The 24,265-nt window shown below is 44.0% G+C and overlaps 2 protein-coding genes across 2 annotated transcripts; one reads left to right on the top strand and one right to left on the bottom strand.

The window, feature by feature from the left end:
• The first annotated feature begins 202 nt into the window (after positions 1 to 202).
• Positions 203 to 4,045, top strand: LOC119359226. The gene is made up of 9 exons (XM_037625519.1): positions 203 to 488; positions 595 to 654; positions 1,563 to 1,664; positions 2,133 to 2,303; positions 2,391 to 2,510; positions 3,094 to 3,167; positions 3,253 to 3,305; positions 3,400 to 3,503; positions 3,609 to 4,045. Exons 6-9 carry the CDS (start codon positions 3,109 to 3,111, stop codon positions 3,813 to 3,815), a joined length of 423 nt encoding a protein of 140 aa, XP_037481416.1. The 5' UTR covers positions 203 to 488; positions 595 to 654; positions 1,563 to 1,664; positions 2,133 to 2,303; positions 2,391 to 2,510; positions 3,094 to 3,108; the 3' UTR covers positions 3,816 to 4,045.
• Positions 4,046 to 4,183: 138 nt separating this feature from the next.
• On the bottom strand, positions 4,184 to 6,958 carry LOC119354057 (phenylalanine ammonia-lyase-like). The gene has a single exon (XM_037620759.1). It carries the CDS (start codon positions 6,622 to 6,624, stop codon positions 4,501 to 4,503), a length of 2,124 nt encoding a protein of 707 aa, XP_037476656.1. The 5' UTR covers positions 6,625 to 6,958; the 3' UTR covers positions 4,184 to 4,500.
• Positions 6,959 to 24,265: the final 17,307 nt, after the last annotated feature.

The following is a 24,265-nucleotide window of genomic DNA, read 5'->3' as shown; positions in this document are numbered from 1 at the left end:
CTGACATGGTCACGTCCCCGTCCACCTTTATAAATAACCGCCCATCCTTTCCCCAAATAACTAATCAGGCCCTTTCGCCAACTTCCTCCAACGCCCTCGCATTAGCAGAATTGCCAAGCAAGTCCTTTCCGCTCCACCCGCAAAGTTTTTCCCGCCGCGACGCGATGGCATCCGGTTCAGGAAAAGACCGGGACGATGGCAAGCAAGAAGAACCGGCCCGTGTGCACGGGCAACGCGACGACGCCAGCGCCGCCTCCCCCACTGGGGCGCCGAGCTTTGGGGCAGCGCAGGCGGGCTCCGGTGTCTCGTCGCCACCACTTCACTCTCCTCCGCCCGTCGATGACCAGGCCGGGGGCGGAAGCCGCAGAGCCGGCGAATCCATCTCCTCGCCACCGCCTCCCTCCGCTCCGCCCGTCGATGTGCAGACCGGGAGCCAAATCTTCGAGGCCGGGAGATCGAGCTCCGCTGCTGCGCGCGCCGGGGAGCAGGTAATGGCGCGTCTCTTGCGCTTGAGATGTCGCGACCTGCTGTGTTTTCTTGGTTTCTTCGAGTTATTCGAGTTCGACTTAGCGTTTCTTGGTTTCTGTCGAGTAGGCTGGATTGCCGAAGGCCAAGACGTTATTGAGAAAGATATTCAGCTCCGGCAAGAACAAGGTATAGCCTGAATCTCGTGCTTCCTGATTACTCTGTGATTCCTTGCTCTTCTTTGTGCATTCTTGTGCCAATTTTTGTGTTCGGGATGTGCAATTTGTGGTCTCAGAGTTCGTGTGGAATGTTGGTAAGGATTTAGGGTAAAAGGGATGAAACTTTTGGGCGAATGTTGGGCCAATCTGGCTTTATATTACGCGCAGATTAGGCAGATCCTGATCATTACTCCGTGCTCTTCTTGCAATCTTGGGATATGGAGAGAAGCTAACAACCTCTCTGTGATTAGTCAAAAACTCGAATATGTTTAAGATTCGGGTGCTCTGCCTGTACCAATTCATTCTTCTATCAAGTGTGGTAGCATATTCATCGCAGTGTACAGCGGGGGAAGCATTGGGAACATGTTTTTGTTTTAGGCCGTGCATATCTTTATCAGTGCTCCTGTGAAATTTTAGTTAGAAGTCCTAAAGACAAAGGTAAGAGGTTTTAATGTAAATGGATGGTTTTATAGGCATAGTTAATGCATTTGTTTATTCAGGGCTGCATACCTGGACATGATTTCCGTAGATCATTGGTCATTCACATGCAAAATCACTGACCACAGCCCACAAAATAAATAATTAAACTCACTGACCACTTACTCCGAAATTTGGTCTAAAAGATGTGATATTTGGTTGGTTGGTACTTGAAACCGGCTTGGAAGCTTCACAACATGATTCTTGTAAACAGTTGCTGAAGTAAGATGTTTCGGATTTTGCAGCATCACTTGTGCGATACTGCTATTAGATTCTTCAAAAACTCTATCTCTTATTCCCCTATTTCGTATTCTAAAATCCTGATTGTGATGTTTAATCTGTACAATTACTTCTAAGTTTGGCAAGTTATATATGGATCTTAACCCATCTCTTGTGGAAAAGGTTCTTTGTAGAGAAGGAATCGGAAGCTCAGAGAGACCTCACGTCGGAAGCTCGGAGAGACCTCACGTCGGAGGCTCGGAGAGACCTCACGTGAATCAACAGGTTTGACTCCTTTTAGTCTTTGGTTATTTTCAAAGTGGAAACCCATGAAATGTCGGGATGAAAATCCCAGGTCAGATGGAACTGTGGGCATTCATGATTACTGTACAAGTAACTGATTTCGTGGAACATGCTTCTTACTTTCTTGTCTGAATGCTTAATAGTATATTACCCTTGCAATGTGATGGAACCAGTAGACTTTATACCATTGAGTGTATGAAACACTACACATATTTTTCTATTTTTAACTCAACAACAACCAATCAGTGTCAATGAAGGGTCTCTTACATTTATTAGCAGTTCCAACCATTTCCAGAGAACATACAAGCCAGAAAAGTGGAAGCAAAACAAAATTTGGATCATATTTTAGATCTGTTGTTGCAAAACAAAGTTTCTATCAGGCTTTAGATCTGTTATTTCCTTGTTCTAATCAGCATAAACTGAATTCTCTTATCTGATTGTGCGGTGCAGGCAATTCCCTATGTGCAAGCCTTAAATCATTATGTTGGACAGATACTTGCACTTTATCGCGACAGAATATATGCTGTGAATGCAATCACCCTTGGTGACCGCTATTTAGAATTTAGGCCAGTGGAAGAAGATGGGGAGTGTTTCTACAGGAGCTTCATATTTTCCTACCTTGTAATTGTCCTTCTCCTTGTCCCTTAGTATACTACAGGATGCATGTTTCCTGATCTAACTCTCTTTGTTTATGCCAATGTACGACAGGAGCAAGTTCTTGATAGGAAAGGCAGAAATGAGGAACGCCGCCTCCTTGCAGCTATCCAAGAGTTGGCTGAGGAATCTGCACGTCTTGGATGGGCCTCTGAATTTTCTAGGAGCCACGATGTAAGTTCCTGCCTTTTTCCACATTTGTGTTTTTTCCTTGGATAAACATATTTGTAAGGGACAAATACAATTCTCTTCAAGTTACTCTACATGTCAAAATGGATTCAGTTGTCTAACCATCAATCATTTGAAGGAGATGCACAATTGCTTAGCAGTAATGCATGACATTGCAGTTTACACCCTGTTGACGCAAGCTCAAGTCTGAAGCTTATTGTTATGTAACAACTTAGGACCCAACTTAACAAAAATACACCTTAAGTTTATTGTAAGGGATACTAGTGTGACAATGTAAACCGCAAGAGTATAATTCTATACTTCATTGAACACTGAAATGCTTCAGACCTGCTGCTTCTTATGATGTAGATATCTCACCATTCTGTTACTAAGTATTTGTACTCTTTAACTATTTTATAGTAGATCGTTATTAACTGAAGTTGTTCAGGCGAGTTATCCTAATTATGTGTTAATGTCTTGTTATCGAATATCAATAGTATACAAGCACTTTTGTAACCGAAGGTATTGCCTTACAGAGCTGTATGGAATGGTTACCAAATGCAATTTATTAACTCACGAATTGTTTCAGGCATTTAAGGAGTTGATGAAGAAAGTAAAGAGATGGAAGAAAAAACGCAGATTGATCCCCATATCAACTGACAGGTGATATGTTTGGTTTTCTGCAGTTCCGGCCAAGTGTTGTGGCCGAATGCTTCCATCTCACTGACTTAACATGCTTCTTTGTCAGGTACAAGCGGAAACTTCTCGAGTTCTTCAGCACTTACGATCAAACAGAAGACAGTGAGAAAACACTTCTCAACTTATCCTTCAGTCATCAACCTATCTTTCCCTTGGTTCATCCCGATTCATGTTTCTGACACATTTTGGTGGCCAGTTTTTGTTTTCCTCAGATTAGTAGCAGCTAGCTGGTTGTGCTTGCACAGGGCGGACTATACAGAGGATATACCTGGACTTGGAGAAGATGACAGTGTGGCAGATGTGAGTATCAGCATCCCTACCTTTACATCAATGTCGTGCTGAATTCCGATCCATCGGTTCTTGGATACATGACCCTCATATTTCCTGACTCGCTGCTCTAAACAGTGGTGCTTACAGCACGTTACTCCACGCCGCGCGGTGGCGGGCCGTGCTCAGATGTGGGCCTTGGCGGCTGCGCTTCAGGTGTCCCTCGTGCTCGTGCAACTCAATGAGGAAGCGCCTGATGATGTGTACGTTAGTCCCGGAGCTGACGCTGCGTGTGTGCACGTGCTGTTCACGATCAACCACTATGACATCCTCTACCCAATATAAGTCTCCCATTGCTAGGTTAACGTTGAGTCTGGGTGACTGCCTATGAATGCTGAGCTCTAGGTGGTAGATAGTTTGGCATACACTGAAGCGGGTGGGCTTATACTTGTGCATTCTTTCTTCTGTTGACATATAAGGATAGAAAAACAAGGTCTGATTACTTTCTGTGACTAGTTCTGATGTGCTGAAATCATGTATATATACCTCTCATGCCTATTGTTTTTCCTCTGTAACTATTTCTATCTCTATCAAACGTGTATGATAGTCGAAGTTGCTCGAGAATGTGCTTGTATGACAATCACAACCTGGTGCTATTTCTCTCTATATTGCAGCGCGACGTGAAAATTATCAACATTTGACATGAGTAAGTCTGAACGAGGAGAATGTGCTTGTATGACATGCAGTAAGTCTGAACGTGCTGATTCAGTAGCAGAACATCAACATTTGACATGAAAATTTGTGCCCTTTCGCTTACATTGGCACAAGCTCTAGTTGCTGCGCTACAAGTATTGCAGAGTGCAATCTTTGGCAATGGCCTCTAGCTCCGGAAGAACGTTGCATGCACCAACGTTTTAGAAGAGGGGAAAAACAAAGAAAGAACGAAATCAAACAACAGTAGCATTATCAGTTCAGAACAAGGGGAGCCTTCAGAATCCTGAAGCACAGCATCTTCTCTTCATCTCCCTGATTAGCAGAGAGGCAGGGGCTCGCCGTTCCACTCCTTGAGGCACTCCAGCAGCGCGTCGATGTGCTTACCCTGGTTCATAGCAACAAACACCTTGTCCACCTCCTCCCCGGGGGACCGTGTCTTCTCTCCGGTCAAGTACACCGTTCCCAGCTCCTTGCGAACGAACCGGTATAGAGGGTATGACCGGCAGTCAACAATGCGGTTCGGCTCTGCGGTGGTGCCATTCTCCACTGCACCTCTGGCAGCCTCAACTTCCTGAGGTAGTGTCGCACAAAGCTCCTGCTCGAATTTGGCAACCTTGGCAAACACCGAGGTTTCCGCGTTGCGCTCAGCCTCGCCGTTGGCCAAGGCGTGCTCCACCAACACTGCTCGCATCTTCTTCATGAGAGGATAGTTGGCGCTGCAAGGGTCGTCCGCGTATGCAAACACCGCCTCGCGGTCGATTGTTCGAATAAGGTCCTTCTCACAAAAGCGCGCGTTGTGGAGGCCACCCATGTCATTTGTGATCAGGGTCTTCCTGACCACTCTTGTGACACAATCCTTGACTGCGTTCTTGACATTCTCCTCGAGGTGGCGCAGGTCGATGGCTTGGCACAGTGCAACCAAAAATGTAGAGGACATGAGCTTCAGAATGTCGATGGCCTCAGCAGTCTTACGGGCTGAGATTAATCCTAGGGAGTTAACATCTTGGTTGTGCTGTTCCGCACTCTGGACATGGTTGGTCACAGGGTTGCCCAAGAATTGGAGCTCCGAGCAGTATGACGCCATTGCGATCTCGGCACCCTTGAAGCCATAGTCAAGACTTGGGTTGCGGCCACCAGAGAGGTTGGAGGGCAAGCCATTGTTGTAGAAGTCGTTTACTAGCTCCGAGAACTGGGCAAACATGAGCTTGCCAATCGCAGCAATGGCAAGCCTCGTGTTGTCCATGGACACACCGATGGGCGTGCCCTGAAAGTTTCCACCGTGGATTGCCTTTCCACGAGATACGTCAATAAGTGGGTTGTCATTGACAGAGTTGATCTCGCGCTCGATTGACTTCGTCGCTGCACGGATGACCTCAATTTGTGGCCCAAGCCATTGCGGCGATGTGCGGAGAGCATATCTGTCTTGCTTTGGCTTCATCAATGGGTCAAGCTCGCCAAGCTTCTTCGCGAGCATCATGTAGGAGCTGCCCTCCAGGATGTGCTCCATGATGGCCGCGGCCTCGATCTGTCCAGGATGGTGCTTCAACTTGTGTGTCAGGTGGTCAGTGTACTCTGGCTTGCCGTTCATCACTTCGCAGAACACCGCCGACAAAACTTCGGCAAGCACACCAAGAACATTCGCTTCAAAGAGAACTATGGACGCGAGCCCGGAGCCCACCGCCGTGCCATTAACCATAGCAAGGCCTTCCTTGGGTTGCAGCTCGAAGAAGCCGTGCTGGATGCCCGCAATCTTAAATGCCTCGGCGGCATTAACCTTAGTGCCATCAGGAGCCACGGCCACGGCATTCGAGCGGCCGGTGACAAGTCCCGCGATGTAGGAGAGCGGGACGAGATCGCCAGAAGCGGTGATGGTGCCCCGGAGCGGCAGGCACGGTGTCACGTTGGCATTGAGCAGCGTGGCGATGGTCTCGAGGATCTCGAAGCGGATGCCGGAGTAGCCTTGGAGCAGGGTGTTGACGCGGACAAGCATCGCCGCGCGCGTGGTGGCAGTGGGCAGCACATGGCCGTCGCTGCCGGTGCCGAACGCACCGGCGTTAAGGAACCGGATGAGCTCCCTCTGCAGAGCGCCGCCCTCCTTGGTCCTCCGATGGGAGGTGGCGCCGAAGCCGGTGGTGACGCCGTAGCTGTCGGTGCCGTTGGCCATGCTGGTCATGACCCAGTCGCTGCTCTCCTTGACGCGGCCGCGGGCGGACTCGTCGAGCTCCACCCTGGCCCCGTCGGCGGCGGCCACCGCCGCGACCTGGGCGATGGTCAAGCTTGCGCCCTCCATAACCACCACCGGCCTGCGGTACTCCTCCACCATCCGCTTCACGGCGTCCAGATGGCTCCCCGACAGCGCCTCCGCGGCTTTCCCCCAGTTGAGAGGGTCAGCACTCCGCGGCTCGGCCACGCACAAACCGTGGTTGCCGTTGGCCGCCATTGGTTTGATCAACAATGGATCTTGAAGTCTCGATGGAGCAGATTTGTGGGAGAAAAGAGCTCGAGTAGAGATTAGAGGCTGGTTATCTTTACCGAAACAGCTGGATTTTCTATGTGGCGATTCTTTGGAGCGGCCGTGAGAGAGAGGAGCTGGATGGAGTAGGGGAGGTCGGGGATGCTCTTCTTGGATGGAAACGGAGGAGAGGGAAGGGATTAAATAGGTAGAGCAACCAGGGTGGGTGGGGAACTGGGGATTGGTGTGGACTGTGGCCGGGATGGTAGTGTTGACCGCTGGACTTGGCCGCGGGTGAGCACGAAGGTGGGGTTGGTGGCCTCGTGCGCGTGGACCAGGAAGAAGACGAAGAAAGGCAGCTGCTGCGACAATGGGATAAAGGAGAACGCACGAGTCGACGCCATTTTCCAGTTGCTAGTTAACCATTAGGCGGCCCTGTTTTGTCTTTTTTTTTCAGTTTTTTTTTTGAATTGTTTGGATTGCTTACCACATGTTTCATGTGGTCTTTTTTTCAGTTATTGGATGTGTCCAAGTCCAATTCTTGTATGATTAGGTGAGAGTGAGACTGTTTCTTTACAAATGCATGTACGTACGCTAGTGTAGCGGAGGTCTGACTTATGCGTGCCACCATTGCTTCGGCGTTCAAAATTAAGCGTCGTGTATGCGTATGTACAGTACTATGTTTGTGGGTTGCGCTATTAGAAGTACTTTGTCTGGGTGGCTAGGCTACACATGATCGCTATGAACCTTACTAGTAATCGTGTACATGTAATACACTTATGTTGGAAACGATATTCAGTTTCGAAAAAATATATTAGACAATATTAATTTCATTGCACACCAATATTAGGAAAGACATTGATTGCACAATGATATTAGGTAGAGTAGAATGTAATTATCACATTATATTACTCCAGTATAAAACATATTAATTGCATTGCACGTTAATATTAGGAAATACATTGATTGCATGTGGATAGTATTAAGTAGTAGGATATAATTATGTGGTTAGCACTAAAGTTGATATTAGGTATGATATTACACACTAAACATATTTAGCACTAAACATCAGAGCAACATAGACAATTGGATATATGTGTTTGAACGGGTGAGATTTGTCGGATCTCCGCAACTCGCTCTTTTTAGGGTCAGTTCTTTTGGGGATGGCTGTGGAATAACGGTTTCATTTTTTGAACCCGAAACCGTAGAACAATAGTTCTATGGTATATTCTTGAATAAAATTATAAAGTTATGAACAAATATACATGCACAAATTATTCTACAGCTATCCACTCCAGCTTTCTCTAACATGAGAAATATAAATTAGAAACAAAAGTTAACCAAATCAGTGACCCAATCCACCAACTGAGACAATCTTCATTCTTTGCCTTTGACGTGTGCTTAACCAACACAAGATCTTGTTTGAGTATATGCTACCAAGACAGAGTTCCTGTTAATTCGTCTTTAAAAATGTTTTGATTTCTTTGCATCCAAACAGTCCAACATTCCATGATGATGATATCTAAGGCAATATGGGGAAAGATTGACATAGTAACATCACTTCATCAAAGAATGAGATTCCCCTGTTGTAACATCTCAAATTTTCAATTTGGAATATTATATATTAGATGATCACTGCATGTCATATTTTATTTGCTTTTGGTTTGATCCTAGAAATTCTACGCAACTCAAGGACTCTCGGAGAGAGTTGGGGATTTCGTTATTTTCATATTTGAGTTTTCTCAAATTTTGAAAATACGATCATTTGATTTTAATTATTTTATCTTCAATTATTTCTATTATAAAAATATGAGAGAGGGAATAAAATGACTTTCCCAAAATAAATAAATATTGAGGATTTAATATTAAAATCAAATAAGATTTTATTTTGGAGTTATTGCTATTTTATTTAAATTTAGGAAAAATGCGCGTTTTTCAAAATTGCATTTAGGCCCCAAATAAATGTTCATCTTGTCCGGCTTGATTTTAGAAGTCGGGGAAAATTTATTTTGGGATTTTTGGAGTCACTTTAGTATTTCTTTTATTTGTTTTTCTGCGCGTAATTAAAAAAACGCGAACCGACTTTGGGCCGTGTTCGGCCAGGACTCCGTCCGGCCGGGCCTTTATAAGGCGCCGCCCCGAGCCCGTCAGCCCACCGAGCCGCGCCGCACCTAAACCCTAACCCTAGCCCTCCGTCGCCGCCGCCGCTGCCGACGCCGCCCCGCCGCCCCGGAGCCGTCCCGCCGCCGCCGAGGTTGACCACCGCCGCCGCCGCCGGTTTCCTCGAGAAAACCGCCCGGTTTTCCGTTCGGTTTTTTTATTAGATCTGGTTCGTTTTTTTCGGTTTAGCTTATTTAGCGAGCGTTCGCTCGTTCGTTCGTTTTAACGGACGCATTCACCGTTTAGTTCCAGAAAACGAACGTTCGTTCGTTAATCTGTTCGTCATTTTTCTTTTTCTCGGATTTTCCGCGATTATTTCTGATCGCGATTTCTAATCCGATTTTCGTTCTAGTATAACTTTTCGCTCGTTTATCAGAATCAGGCGATTCAAGCGCCTCAAGTTTCGTCTCGAAACCCTCTTTCCGTTTAACCAACTCAAACAAGATTTTGCTTCTGTAAAATTTGACCTAAATCCAGATTAGTAAACGAAGTTTGTTTATTTCGTCGTTTGACTTTCGTTGCTTCGTTCGATTTGATTCTTTTTGCAAACCGGAGTTCTTAAGTTGAACTTTCTGGTTAGATCTCTTATTTGAGTTTTACCTATGCATTAGATGAGTACTTATTGTATGCTTGTTTGTTTGCGATAGAGTATCCGGAGTGCGCCGCTTGCTACTTTGAATCTCTAGGTTTCGCGGATCATCAGCAAGGCAAGTAACATTTTGGTCATACCTCTTACTACTCAGTTTTATTGCATTAGATCAATCCTCAAACATTGCATGATTATGATCTAATTAAATTGTGGGTTTTTGGGAAGTAGATGAGGTAGTACCTATTACCTGTTTAATTATCAAACCTTTGAGAGTTACTTCTACGTTTGCTTATATTGCCATGCTATGCTAGTAGACGTGGATTGGGTGAGTGTATCCATGACAAATGTGAGATAGTTAAATTAATGGTTTATTTAAGGTGGCAACTTAAACACATATCTGGATGGATTGAGGCACCTGGGTATTACAACGATTGCCTGTTTTCTTTATGGACCGCCACCCAGGCTCAAAGGGATCATGAGATTATTCATACTAGAAACTTCCGTCTGCAGCCACAAGCTACTATGGGCTCTAGCATAGTTGACTAAGTCGTGCGAACTCTTATAGTGATAGACTAGCAGATGTAGGGGATGTAGGTTGGTACTGTCTACCCGATCGTAAGGTGCTAGCGCTTCTGAAAGACTATGTCTCGGTCATCCGTTTCTCAAACATCAGGTAGTGCGAGAATCCCAACGGAGGAGATCGATTCTTTTGGGGAAAAGTGCGCAAACCTCTGCAGAGTATATAAACTAATCATGGTTAGCCATGTCCCCGGTTATGGACGTCTTGAGTATCTAGTACTTGGATTATCATGTGAATCTCATCATGTTACTCTAATTAATATTGTTGGGTTCTAAAGATGATGCTTAATTGGGATTGAGAGGATGTCTATCTTCTCAATGTTTAACAACTACCATGATAGTTAAATAAAATTTATTCCTTTGCAGTAGGGAAAAATTGGCTTTATGTAAAAACTGTAACCATAGAGCTTTCCACCAGCCATATATGCATGTAGTATAGCTTTATTATTTCATTACCCTCTATGTGTTACATTGCCAGCATATTCCATGTGCTGACCCGTTTTCGGGCTGCAACGTTCATGTTGCAGACTTTTCAGACGACGAGTAAGATGCCTTTAGGTCGTGGTTCTATACTCAGTGATGCCGTTGGAGTTGATGGACTCGCTTATCTTCCAAGCCTTCCGCTGTTATCGTTGTTAGATGGCCTTAAGCTATATTTATTGCAATAAGTTCTCTTTTGAGATATTCGATGTAATAAGTGTGTGATTGCTACTCTGTTATAAATCTTTCAAGTACTATGCGTGTCAGCATTACTGATCCAGGGATGACGCTGATGCACAGAGATCAGACTGGTTGAGGTCTGGTCGCAACAAGATGGTATCAAAGCACACGCTGACTATAGGACACGACCACTAAGCTAAAGCCCTAGATCACTACTCACTCTTCTCATTTCTGACTTCTCATCTTTTCTACTCTTTTAGGATGGTGGATGCAAGGAACAAGTTTACACAACCAGATGAAGACACACCCTTTGGTGGACGTCACCTGAAGGAAGTCACTAGGTACCTGAACATCGGAGTACCAAGCTTCACCGGAACCTACAACGCCACTTTACCTGAATAGGAGCGCTGGATGATTCAAGTTCAAGTTCCAGGAAGGACGTTCATGCCCGTCACAGAGCCCATAGAGTTTTCTTTTGATGCACCAACCTGGAGTCTAGGAAAGAGCATGGCAGCCCACATCACCATGGGACGTATTGGAGAAGTTTACCGCAATGATCTCAAGGATACTATCTACCAGATTTATGGGCGCCGAGATGAGCACTGGGAGATGATCAACACCAAGAAGGATAGATCAATTGCCACTTTCATCCAGGAGTTAAATCAGCACATTCGACGCCAGGAGAACCAGATGTGCGCAGACATGATAGATCTAAAGAAGGTTATGACAAGAATCACGGAGCTGGAAGAAGAACTCAAGGCTACACGTGAAGATTATGAGGAGGAAATCGTCGTACTAGTGGAGAAGAATGACGACCTGATCAAGAAGATCGGAATATTTATGGGAGACCCTACACCAGTAGAAGAAGACGAAGAACCCAAGGAGATTCGCCCGGAAGACTACATCATCATCGACGACACCGACTCGGACCCAGACGACAACGATGATGACTATGTTGATGAAGCTGGAGCAGATATCATGGAGACTGCAACCGAAGAATATTTCTAGTAGACCACCACATCAGTAGTAGTATTCCCCCATGTAAATAGAGTAGTCCGAGCACTTTTATAACGATAGTTCTAGACCGATTGTATGCCCTTGTTTGATTGAATGAAGTGATTTTGTGTGCATTTGCCTCATGTGCATATGGGTAGTGTTTTCTCTCTAGACCTCTCTCTATTCTTAAATCTCATATTTTCTAAACCCATCAGATGCCTCCGAGACGTGACAATGGATTTGCATTTCCACCGGAGCTCACTCAGTTGTTCCAGCAGCAGAATACGTTGATGCAGTTGCTAGTCCAGAATTAGAATCAGGGGAACAACAACAACAACCCACCACCACCCCCACCATCTGTTGATCACTTAACCCATTTTCTTAGGCTGAATCCACCGGTGTTCTGCAGTAGCACCGAGCCGATTGTTGCAGATGATTGGATTCGCAAGACAACAAGGGAGTTGACCATGACAGGATGCATAGATGCGGAAAAGGTAAAATTTGCCGCACATCAGCTTGAAGGACCCGCAACATCATGGTGGGAGAATTTCACAGCCACTTACCCTATCGACACTGTCACATGGGATCAGTTTCAGCAGGCTTTCCGTACTGCCCATGTTTCAGCAGGAGCTATGGCCATGAAGAAGCGTGAGTTTCGCAACTTGCGCCAAGGAGGACGGACAGTTGGCCAGTATGTGGATGACTTTAGTAAGCTAGCACGTTATGCCCCAGATGACGTTGCTACGGATGCAACTAAGCAAGAGAAGTTTCTGGAAGGACTGAATGATGATTTGATCATGCAGTTGATGGTAGCAAGCTTCAACAACTACCAGGAGTTGGTAGATCGTGCTCTTATGATTGAAGGGAAGCAGCAGCAGATTGAGAACCGCAAGAGGAAGTATGGACAAGGGAAGTACAATTCTGAAGCTCAGCAGAAGCCGCGTTTTACCCCTAAACCGGGAGGACCTTTTCAGCATACCCATGGGGGAGGAAGCTCGCACAATCATAATGGCCCCAAGAATGTTTTGACAGAAGCGCGCGGTGTAATTCCATTGATTTTTGGATTTCGATCGTATCTAAGATCCTTTTTTTATCTGGATTGCTAACTCAATGGTAGAGTACTCGGCTTTTAAGTGCGACTATGATCTTTATCCCCATGAATAGGATCAAACCTTATTCCATACTATTTCCATAAGATTCTTCTTTCTTATTCTTAAGCAAGCCCTCGAGAGGGCTTAGTTGATCATGATTTATGTTTTCTCTTTCTTTTCCTTTTTGTTTGTTTCGAGAAAGATATCGTCCGATTCTCCTTCTATTGATTCTTTTCCGAGATATTCTTTGTTTCACTCTTTATCTTTGGATTCTTATCTAATGACCTAGGACGGAATCCTGGACACGAGGAGTAAAAATTCAGTTTTTTTTCTTATTGGATTTGTTTCGTACATTTATGGTAATGGGAATGGAGGAAGCAACGGCCAGAACCGTACCAACCCATCAACACCAGCCAAGAGAGACTTGAGCCAAGTCACTTGCTTTAAGTGTCAGAAGACTGGACATTACGCCAATGAATGTCCTGAAGCCCAGAATGGAAATGGTAATGGAAGCTCTGGGAAGAAGCCGAACCCTTTCAATAGGGGAAAAGTGAACCACGTTAACGTGGAGGAGGTTGAAGCTCAGCCAGATGCAGTAATAGGTAAGTTTTTGGTTAAGTCATTTACTGCACTCGTTCTTTTTGATACTGGTGCATCGCATTCATACATCTCAAGGGGATTTGTGGATAAGTATAAACTGCCAACCCAAGCCCTTAGGTCACCCATGTTAGTAACCTCGCCTGGAGCAGAGTATATGGCTAGTCTATGGTGTGATCGGTTACCATTAAGGATCGGTAACTATGTATTTCCCTCGGACCTAATAGTATTGGAATCTCAAGGATTGGATGCGATATTAGGCATGGATTGGTTATCGAAGTATGAAGGGAACATTGAATGCGCCAGTAAGTCAAATTTGCTTACGACGCCAGAAGGAAGAAGGATCAAGTATGTATCCCGGCATGTGCCGAAGAGGACTCAAGTAAATTCCTTATCAGGAGTTGTGCAGGAGGAAGTACCAGTGGTGAAGGATTTCCCTGACATATTTCCAGAGGAGTTGCCAGGCATGCCACCGGATAGAGATATTGAGTTTTTGATTGAGCTTTTGCCAGGCACAGGGCTAATATCTAAGAGACCATATAGGATGCCTGCAAAGGATTTGGAGGAGATTAAGAAGCAGATTAAGGAGTTACTAGATAAAGGTTATATTCTCCCAAGTTCTTCGCCTTGGGGATCGCCAGTACTTCTAGTGGAGAAAAAGGATGGATCGTTAAGGATGGTTGTTGATTATCGAGGATTGAATGAAGTAACAATCAAGAACAAGTACCCACTACCGATGATCAATGATCTGTTTGATTGATTGCAAGGAGCTAAGGTATTTTCCAAGATCGATCTGCGATCAGGATACCATCAGTTGAAGATTCGAGAACAGGATATACCTAAGACGACTTTTACCACCAGGTATGGGTTGTACGAGTATACCGTTATGTCATTTGGTCTGACTACCGCACCTGCCTAACATGATGAACAAAGTGTTTATGGAGTTTTTGGATAAGTTCGTCGTAGTGTTCATTGATGATATTCTGGTTTACTCGAAGAATGAAGAGGAGCATAAGGAGCATTTGCGTTTGGTACTTGAGAAGCTCAGAGAACATCAATTATATGCCAAGTTTAGCAAATGTGAGTTTTGGTTGAAGGAAGTTGGATTCCTCGGACACGTTATATCCGGAGAAGGTATAGCAGTAGATCCCACAAGGTTGTCACTGTGACAAATTGGGAAGCACCAACAACAGTTGGAAAGATCCGGAGTTTTCTTGGACTTGCAGGATACTGCCGGAGATTCATTGAAAATTTCTCGAAGATTGCGAAGCCTATGACGGAGTTGTTGACGAAGGATACCAAGTTCGTATGGACTGAGGAATGTGAGGCCAGTTTCCAGGAGTTGAAGAAACGTTTGGTTACATCACCAGTGTTGATTTTGCCGGATCAGAACAAAGATTATGAGGTGTATTGCGACGCTTCACATCGAGGACTTGGAGCAGTACTTATGCAGGAGGGAAGAGTTGTTTCATATGCCTCACGACAGCTTAAGCCTCATGAGTTGAATTATGCCACGCATGATTTGGAGTTAGCAGCCGTAGTGCATGCATTAAAGACTTGGAGACATTTTCTCATTGGAAACCATTGTGAAGTGTACACGGATCACAAGAGTTTGAAGTATATTTTCACGCAGAAGGAGCTAAATCTCAGGCAAAGGAGATGGTTGGAGCTCATCAAGGATTATGACATGAGATTGCATTATCATCCCGGAAAGGCTAACGTAGTAGCCGATGCACGGAGCCGTAAAAGCCATGTCAACACACTAATGATGGGAGATTTACCGAAGGAGTTAGCCGAGGACCTTCGTGAGCTATGTTTGGAGATAGTTCCGAGAGGCTATGTAGCAGCATTGGAGATTCAGTCTACCTTGATGGATAAGATCAGGGAAGCTCAGAAGACTGACAAGGAGGTTGCCTCTATAAAGGAGAAGATGAGCAAAGGAAAAGCTAAGGGATTTCGTGAGGATGAGCACGATACCCTATGGTTTGAAGACCGTGTTTATGTGCCCAATGACCCGGAGATCAGGAAGTTAATTCTGCAGGAATCCCATGATTCACCATATTCGACTCACCCAGGTAATACCAAGATGTATTTGGATTTTAAGGATACTTTCTGGTGGACCGGAATGAAGAAGGATATTGCGGAGTATGTAGCAGTTTGTGATGTATGTTAGAGAGTAAAGGCAGAGCATCAGAAGCCAGCAGGATTGCTACAGCCATTGCCAATACCCGAATGGAAGTGGGATAAGCTAGGCATGGATTTTATTATGGGATTGCCCAGAACTCGTCCAGGCTATGACTCGATTTGGGTAGTAGTCGATCATTTGACAAAGGTAGCTCATTTCATCCCAGTGAAGACTACTTACACCAGTGCTAAGTTGGCAAAGATATACATGACCAGGATCGTATGTCTGCATGGAGTTCCGAGGAGCATTGTATCACATAGAGGAACCCAGTTTACCTCAAACTTCTAGAATCAGTTGCACGAAACTTTGGGTACCAGGCTAGAGTTTAGTACAACTTTTCATCCACAGACAGATGGACACACCGAGAGAGTCAATCAGATTTTGGAGGATATGCTGAGAACTTGTGCGCTAGATTACGGATCTAGTTGGGACGACAATTTGCCATACGCAGAGTTCTCTTACACCAACAGTTATCAATCCAGTTTGAATATGGCCCCTTTCGAAGCCTTGTACGGAAGGAGGTGCAGGACCCCATTATCGTGGGATGAAGTTGGAGACCGCCAGTTGTTTGGACCGGATTTGATTAAGGAGTCTGAACAGAAGGTGAAATTGATTCGCGACAGGCTCAAGGTAGCCCAGTCCAGGCAGAAGAGCTACGCAGATTCTAAACGTAAGGAGACAGTTTACGAAGTCGGAGACCGAGTTTATCTTCGAGTATCTCCACTTTGAGGAGTTAAGTGCTTTGGAGTTAAGGTAAAGTTAGCACCAAATTTTGTAGGACCATACAAGGTTTTGGAGCGTATGGGAGAAGTAGCCTACAAGTTGGAATTGCCCGAAGGATTGTCAGGAGTTCACGATGTATTCCATGTTTCCCAGTTGAAGAAGTATCACGCAGAGATGGCTGATATACCGCTAAGGGATACAGTGCCGCTAGAAGCGATTCAGTTGGGCAGTGATTTGACCTATGAGGAGAAACCAGTCAAGATTCTTGAGTATGCCAGCCGAGTCACCCGCAGCAAGGTTATCAAGTTTTGCAAAGTTCAGTGGAGCCACCACACCGAGGATGAAGCCACCTAGGAGCGAGAGGAAGATCTGCTGAAGGACCACCCTCACCTATTTACTAGCCAACCCGAATCTCGAGGCAAGATTCATCTTAAGGGGGGTAGGTTTGTAACATCCCAAATTTTCAATTTGGAATGTTATACATTAGATCATCACTACATATCATATTTTATTTGCTTTTGGTTTGATCCTAGAAATTCTACGCAACTCAAGGACCCTCGGAGAGAGTTGGGGATTTCGTTATTTTCATATTTGGGTTTTCTCCAATTTTGAAAATAGGATCATTTGATTTTAGTTATTTTATCTTCAATTATTTCTATTATAAAAATATGAGAGAAGGAATAAAATGACTTTCCCAAAATAAAGAAATCTTGAGGATTTAATAATAAAACCAAATAAGATTTTATTTTGGAGTTATTGCTATTTTATTTGAATTTAGGAAAAATGCGCATTTTTCAAAATTGCATTTAGGCCCCCAATAAATGTTCATCTTGTCCGGCTTGATTTTAGAAGTCGGGGAAAATTTATTTCGAGATTTTTGGAGTCCGTTTAGTATTTCTTTTATTTATTTTTCTATGCATAATTAAAAAAACGCGAACCGACTTTGGGCCGTGTTCGGCCAGGACTCCGTTCAGCCGGGCCTTTATAAGGTGCCGCCCCGAGCCCGTCAGCCCCCCGAGCTGCGCCGCACCTAAACCCTAACCCTAGCCCTTCGCCACCGCCGCCGCCGCCCGAAGCCGCCCCGCCGCCGCGGAGCCGTCCCGCCGTCGCCGAGGTTGACCACCGCCGCCGCCGCCGGTTTCCTCGAGAAAACCGTCCGGTTTTCCGTTCGGTTTTTTTATTAGACCCGGTTTGTTTTTTTCTGGTTTAGTTTATTTAGCGAGCGTTCGCTCGTTCATTTGTTTTAACGGATGCGTTCATCGTTTAGTTCCAGAAAACGAACGTTCGTTCGTTAATCTGTTTGTCATTTTTCTTTTTCTCGGATTTTCCGCGATTATTTCTGATCGCGATTTCTGATCCGATTTTCGTTCTAGTATAACTTTTCGCTCATTTATCGGAATCAGGCGATTCAAGCGCCTTGAGTTTCGTCTCGAAACCCTCTTTCCGTTTAACCAACTCAAACAAGATTTTGCTTCTGTAAAATTTGACCTAGATCCAGATTAGTAAACGAAGTTTGTTTCTTTTGCCATTTGACTTTCGTTGCTTTGTTCAATTTGATTCTTTTTGCAAACCGGAGTTCTTAAGTTGAACTTTCTGGTTAGATCTCTTATTTGAGTTTTACCTGTGCATTAGATGAGTATTTATTGTATGCTTGTTTGTTTGCAATAGAGTACCTGTAGTGCGCCGCTTGCTACTTTGAATCTCTAGGTTTCGCGGATCATCAGCAAGGCAAGTAACACTTTGGTCATACCTCTTACTACCCAGTTTTATTGCATTAGATCAATCCTCAAACATTGCATGATTAGGATCTAATTAAATTGTGGGTTTTTGGGAAGTAGATGAGGTAGTACCTATTACTTGTTTTATTATCAAATCTTTGGGAGTTACTTCTACGTTTGCTTATATTGCCATGCTATGCTAGTAGACGTGGATTAGGTGAGTGTATCCATGACAGATGTGAGATAGTTAAATTAATGGTTTATTTAAGGTGGCAACTTAAACAGACATCTGGGTGGATTGAGGCACCTGGGTATTCCAGCGATTGCCTGCTTTCTTTATGGTCCGCCACTCAGGCTCAGAAGGATCATGAGATTATTCATACTAGAAACTTCCGTGTGTAGCCACAAGCTACTATGGGCTCTAGCATAGTTGACTAAGTCATGCGAACTCTTACAGTGATAGACTAGTAGATGTAGGGGATGTAGGTTGGTACTGTCTACCCGATCGTAAGGTGCTAGCGCTTCTAAAAGACTATGTCTCGGTCATCCGTTTCTCAAACATCAGGTAGTGCGAGAATCCCAACGGAGGAGATCGAGTCTTGTGGGTAAAAGTGCGCAAACCTCTGCAGAGTGTATAAACTAATCATGGTGAGCCGTGTCCCCGGTTATGGACGTCTTGAGTATCTAGTACTTGGATTATCATGTGAATCTCATCATGTTACTCTAATTAATATTGTTGGGTTTTAAAGATGATGCTTAATTGGGATTGAGAGGATGTCTATCTTCTCAATGTTTAACAACTACCATGATAGTTAAATAAAATTTATTCCTTTGCAGTAGGGAAAAATTGGCTTTATGCAAAAATTGTAACCATAGAGCTTTCCACCAGCCATATATGCATGTAGTATAGCTTTATTCTTTCATTACCCTCTATGTGTTACATTGCCAGCATATTCCATGTGCTGACCCGTTTTCGGACTGCAACGTTCATGTTGTAGACTTTTCAGATGACGAGTAAGGTGCCTTTAGGTCGTGGTTCTATACTCAGTGATGCCGTTGGAGTTGATGGACTCGCTTATCTTCCAAGCCTTCCGTTGTTATCGTTGTTAGATGGCCTTAAGCCATATTTATTGCAATAAGTTCTCTTTTGAGACATTCGATGTAATAAGTGTGTGATTGCTACTCTGTTATAAATCCTTCAAGTACTATGCGTGTCAGCATTACTGATCCAGGGATGACACTAATGCACAGAGATCAGACTGGGTGATGTCTGGTCGCTACACCTGTGTCTATTTGGAGAGATTGAATTCTAGGAAGACTGAGCAAAGGTATAGTCCCAAAGAAGATGATGAATGTTTTCCTCTATGTTTCCATTGCAAAGCACACATTCAAAAGAATCCATGTGAAATGATTTCCTTCTAAGTAGTCCCTTCGTGTTGACTCTATCATACAATGCCATCCAGTAGAAAATTTTGTATTTGGTCCTGCTTGCACATTTCTAGAGCCAATTAAAGAGGAAGTGGGTACTTGATTAACCCATGATGTGCTTGTACATCTTATTAGAGGAGTATACGTTTGTGTTTCCAGCCATATAACCCAATATCAGATGTTGCATAGAGATTGGCCTGGATGAGTGTCTCTCAAGTTCATTAAACTATAGAAAAGCTTGATTTGAAAGAGGCATGTGAAACTTCTAAGTGAGATTTTGATCAACTAGCACTATTGTCAGAGAGACTTTGTTATTGATGGTAAAAGAGTGAAGTTGTGGGAATTATTGAGCCAAGGGAGGACCATTCCACTAGTGGAAAATAGTCCATCTATGGCGTGGAAAAAAATGCCTTGCTGGCGTGGGTGCCCAACGCCACCAATATGGCATCATTGTTAAAAAACTAGTGGTGTCATTGGAGCCTAGGTCAGCAGTATTTTACATGCTGATGGCGTGCCACATGGCCGACGCCAGCAGTAAGTGTATTTTACCTTTGACATACCTTGTTGGCCCAATGCCAGCAAATAGATTTTTCGATTATAAAAAATATGCAGCTAGATAGGTACTCATCAACTTAACTAGTTCAACTTCACAAAAGTTATTAGTTTAAGAACTAAAGTAGTTCAACTTCACAAAAATGACTACTTCAAGAACTAAACTATTTCAACTTTCAAATTGTCAACCAAACTACATCATCCATAGCTATCCTAGTGGTTGATCACATTTCTTGATCAAGGACTAACTTCAATTGTCAAATCATGTGCCTATTGTTCTCTCCCTATTTTTTAATGTGAGCTTTCTCCATCTTGAGCTCATTCCTCTCATCCCTAAGAAGCTTTCTCTCCTGCTTCAGCGTATCCCTCTCCTCGATAAGCTGATCCATATGGTCCCTAAGACTAAGGGACTTATCGAAGAGATCGACATTCTCGTCGATTAGCTGATCCCTCTCCGCCTCCAGCCCGTCATTCAACTCCTTTAGGGCCTTGGTATGGTATTTGCATGAGATTCTAAATGCCAGCGGTTGAGCATGTCCACATCATAGACCTGCTTCATGAGATGTCATTACACCATGGCATTTGACAATTGAACTATATATGACAACATTATATTTCATAGTTGACGCTAGATATTAGAACTAGTGTATGAATGCCTAACATGTCATATCAATACTACTAATGCCTAACATGACCTATCAATACTACTTATGCATAGGATGAACTAGAGTATATGAATGGTACTAAAAGAATTCCACAGTTGACACTAGTTAACAATTTCATAGTTGCATATGTTGGCATAGTTTTGGCAATGCAAGTGTATCTTGACATCAATGTAATGTAGTTCAAATATTGCATATGTTGGCACTGTTTTGGCCATGATCTATAGCAAATAATTCTTCAAAAATGCCATGGTGCACTGATTTGGCAATGCTTTGATTTGTCACTAATTTGGCAATGCACTATTTTGGCACTGACTTGGCAAACACATATCTAAAAATGCCATGGCCACAATCTTTTAACTAGAGTAACCACATTTCTAAAATTGTGATTTGTATCAACATGTGTATCAACTAAAATGCCTAAAGCAAGCACATTTCTAACAATGCAAAGAGCAAACCCATTTATAAAATTGCTATTTGTATCAACATGTGTATCAACTAAAAATGATGAAGGAAATGTGCCCTAGAGGCAATAATAAAGTTGTTATTTATATTTCCTTATATCATGATAAATTTTTATTATTCATGCTAGAATTGTATTAACCAGAAACTTAATACATGTGTGAATACATAGACAAACAGATTGTCACTAGTATGCCTCTACTTGACTAGCTCGTTGAATCAATGACGGTTATGTTTCCTAACCATAGACATGAGTTGTCATTTGATTAACGGGATCACATCATTAGAGAATGATGTGATTGACTTGACCCATCCGTTAGCTTAGCACGATGATCGTTTAGTTTGTTGCTATTGCTTTCTTCATGACTTATACATGTTCCCATGACTATGATATTATGCAACTCCCGAATATCGGAGGAACACTTTGTGTGCTATCAAACGTCACAACATAACTGGGTGATTATAAAGGTGATCTACAGGTGTCTCCGATGGTACTTGTTGAGTTGGCATAGATCAAGATTAGGATTTGTCACTCCGATTGTCGGAGAGGTATCTCTGGGCCCTCTCGGTAATGCACATCACTTTAAGCCTTGCAAGCAATGCAACTAATGAGTTAGTTACAGGATGATGTATTATGGAATGAGTAAAGAGACTTACCGGTAACGAGATTGAACTAGGTATTGAGATACCGACGATCGAATCTCGGGCAAGTAACATACCGATGACAAAGGGAACAGCGTATGTTGTTATGCGATTTGACCGATAAAGATCTTCGTAGAATATGTAGGGGCCAATATGAGCATCCAGGTTCCGCTATTGGTTATTGACCGAAGACGAGTCTCGGTCATGTCTACATAGTTCTCAAACCCGTAGGGTCCGCACGCTTAACATTCATTGACGATCGGTAATATGAGTTTATGTGTTTTGATGTACCGAAGGTAGTTCGGAGTCCCGGATGAGATCGAGGACATGACGAGGAGTCTCGAAATGGTCGATATGTAAAGATCGATATATTGGACGACTATATTCAGACATCGGAAAGGTTCTGAGTGATTCGGGTATTTTTCGGAGTACCGGAGAGTTACGGGAATTCGCTGGGGAGTATATGGGCCTTATTAGGCTTTAGGGGAAAGAGAGAGGGGAGGCTGCGCGCCCCCCAAGGCTTAGTCCGAATTGGACTAGGGGGAGGGGCGGCGCCCCCTCCTTCCTTCTCTTCTCTTTTCCCTTTCCTTCCCTCCTACTCCTACTACATGGAAGGGGGAATCCTACTCCCGGTGGGAGTAGGACTCCCCAGGGCACGCCATAGTACAGGGCTGGCCCTCCCCCTCCTCCACTCCTTTATATACGGGGAGGGGGGCACCCCATGGAGACACACAAGTTGACCAGTTGATCTTTTAGCCGTGTGCGGTGCCCCCTCCATCATAATCCACCTCGGTCATATCGTAGCGGTGCTTAGGCGAAGCCCTGCGGTGGTAGCATCATCATCACCGTCATCACGCCGTCGTGTTGATGGAACTCTCCCTCGAAGCTCTGCTGGATCGGAGTTCGTGGGATGTCACCGAGATGAACGTGTGCTGAACTCGGAGGTGCCGTACGTTCGTTAGTTGGATCAGTCGGATCGTGAAGACGTACGACTACATAAACCGCGTTCTCATAACGCTTCCGTTACGGTCTACGAGGGTACATGGACGATACTCTCCCCTCTCGTTGCTATGCATCACCATGATCTTGCGTGTGCATAGGAATTTTTTTGAAATTACTGCGCTTCCCCAACAGTGGCATCCGAGCCAGGTTTATGCGTAGATGTCATATGCACGAGTAGAACACAAAGGAGTTGTGGGCGTGGGTATATACATATTGCTTGCCGTCACTAGTTGATTCTTGATTCAGCGGCATTGTTGGATGAAGCGATCCAGACCGACATTACGCGTACGCTTACGCGAGACTGGTTCTACCGACGTGCTTCGCACACAGGTGGCTAGTGGGTGTATGTTTCTCCAATTTTAGTTGAATCGGATTCAATGAACATGGTTCTTTGTGAAGATCAAAAAGCAATCACTATACCGCGTTGTGGTTTTTGATGCGTAGGTAAGAACGGTTCTTGCTCAGCCCGTAGCAGGCACGTAAAACTTACAACAACAAAGTAGAGGACGTCTAACTTGTTTTTGCAGGGCATGTTGTGATGTGATATGGTCAAGACATGATGGGATATAAATTGTTGTATGAGATGATCATGTTTTGTTGAAGTTATCGGCAACTGGCATAAGCCTTATGGTTGTCTCTTTATTGCATAAGATGCAGGCGCCAAATAATTGCTTTACTTTATCGCTATGCGATAGCAATAGTTGCAAGAGCAATAGTTGGCGAGACGACCATGTGATGACACATTGATAGAGATCAAGATGATGGAGATCATGGTGTCATGCCGGTGGCGATAGAGATCATGACAGTACTTTGGAGATGGAGATCAAAGGCGCAAGATGATCATGGCCATATCATGTCACATATTTTGATTGCATGTGATGTTTATCCTTTATGCATCTTATTGTGCTTAGTTTGGCGGTAGCATTATAAGATGATCTCTCACTAAATTTCAAGGTACAAGTGTTCTCCCTGAGTATGCATCGTTTCCAAAGTTCGTCGTGCCGAGACACCACGTGAAGATCGGGTGTGATAAGCTCTATGTTCACATACAACGGGTGCAAGCCAGTTTTGCACACGCAGAAATACTTGGGTTAAACTTGACGAGCCTAGCATATGCAGATATGGCCTCGTAACACTGAGACCGAAAGGTCGAGTGTGAATCATATAGTAGATATGATCAACATAGTGATGTTCACCATTGAAAACTACTCCATCTCACACGATGATCGGACATGGTTTAGTTGATATGGATCACGTGATCACTTAGATGATTAGAGGGATGTCTATCTAAGTGGGAGTTCTTTAGTAATATGATTAAATTGAACTTTAATTTATCATGAACTTAGTCATGATAGTATTTGCGATGTAGCTCCCTATTTATTTTTGATATGTTCCTAGAGAAAAATAAGTTGAAAGATGTTAGTAGCAATGATACAGACTAGCTCTGTGATCTGAGGATTATCCTCATTGCTGCACAGAAGAATTATGTCCTTGAAGCACCGCTAGGTGACATACCTATTGGAGGAGCAGATACAGACGTTATGAACGTTTGACAAAGATCGGTATGATGACTACTTGATAGT

The sequence above is a fragment of the Triticum dicoccoides genome, chromosome 2A (assembly GCF_002162155.2).
Source record: "Triticum dicoccoides isolate Atlit2015 ecotype Zavitan chromosome 2A, WEW_v2.0, whole genome shotgun sequence".
Taxonomy (NCBI): Eukaryota; Viridiplantae; Streptophyta; class Magnoliopsida; order Poales; family Poaceae; genus Triticum; species Triticum dicoccoides.
The sequence above is the reverse complement of the archived record's forward strand: the minus strand, read 5'-3'. Positions and strand labels throughout refer to the sequence as shown.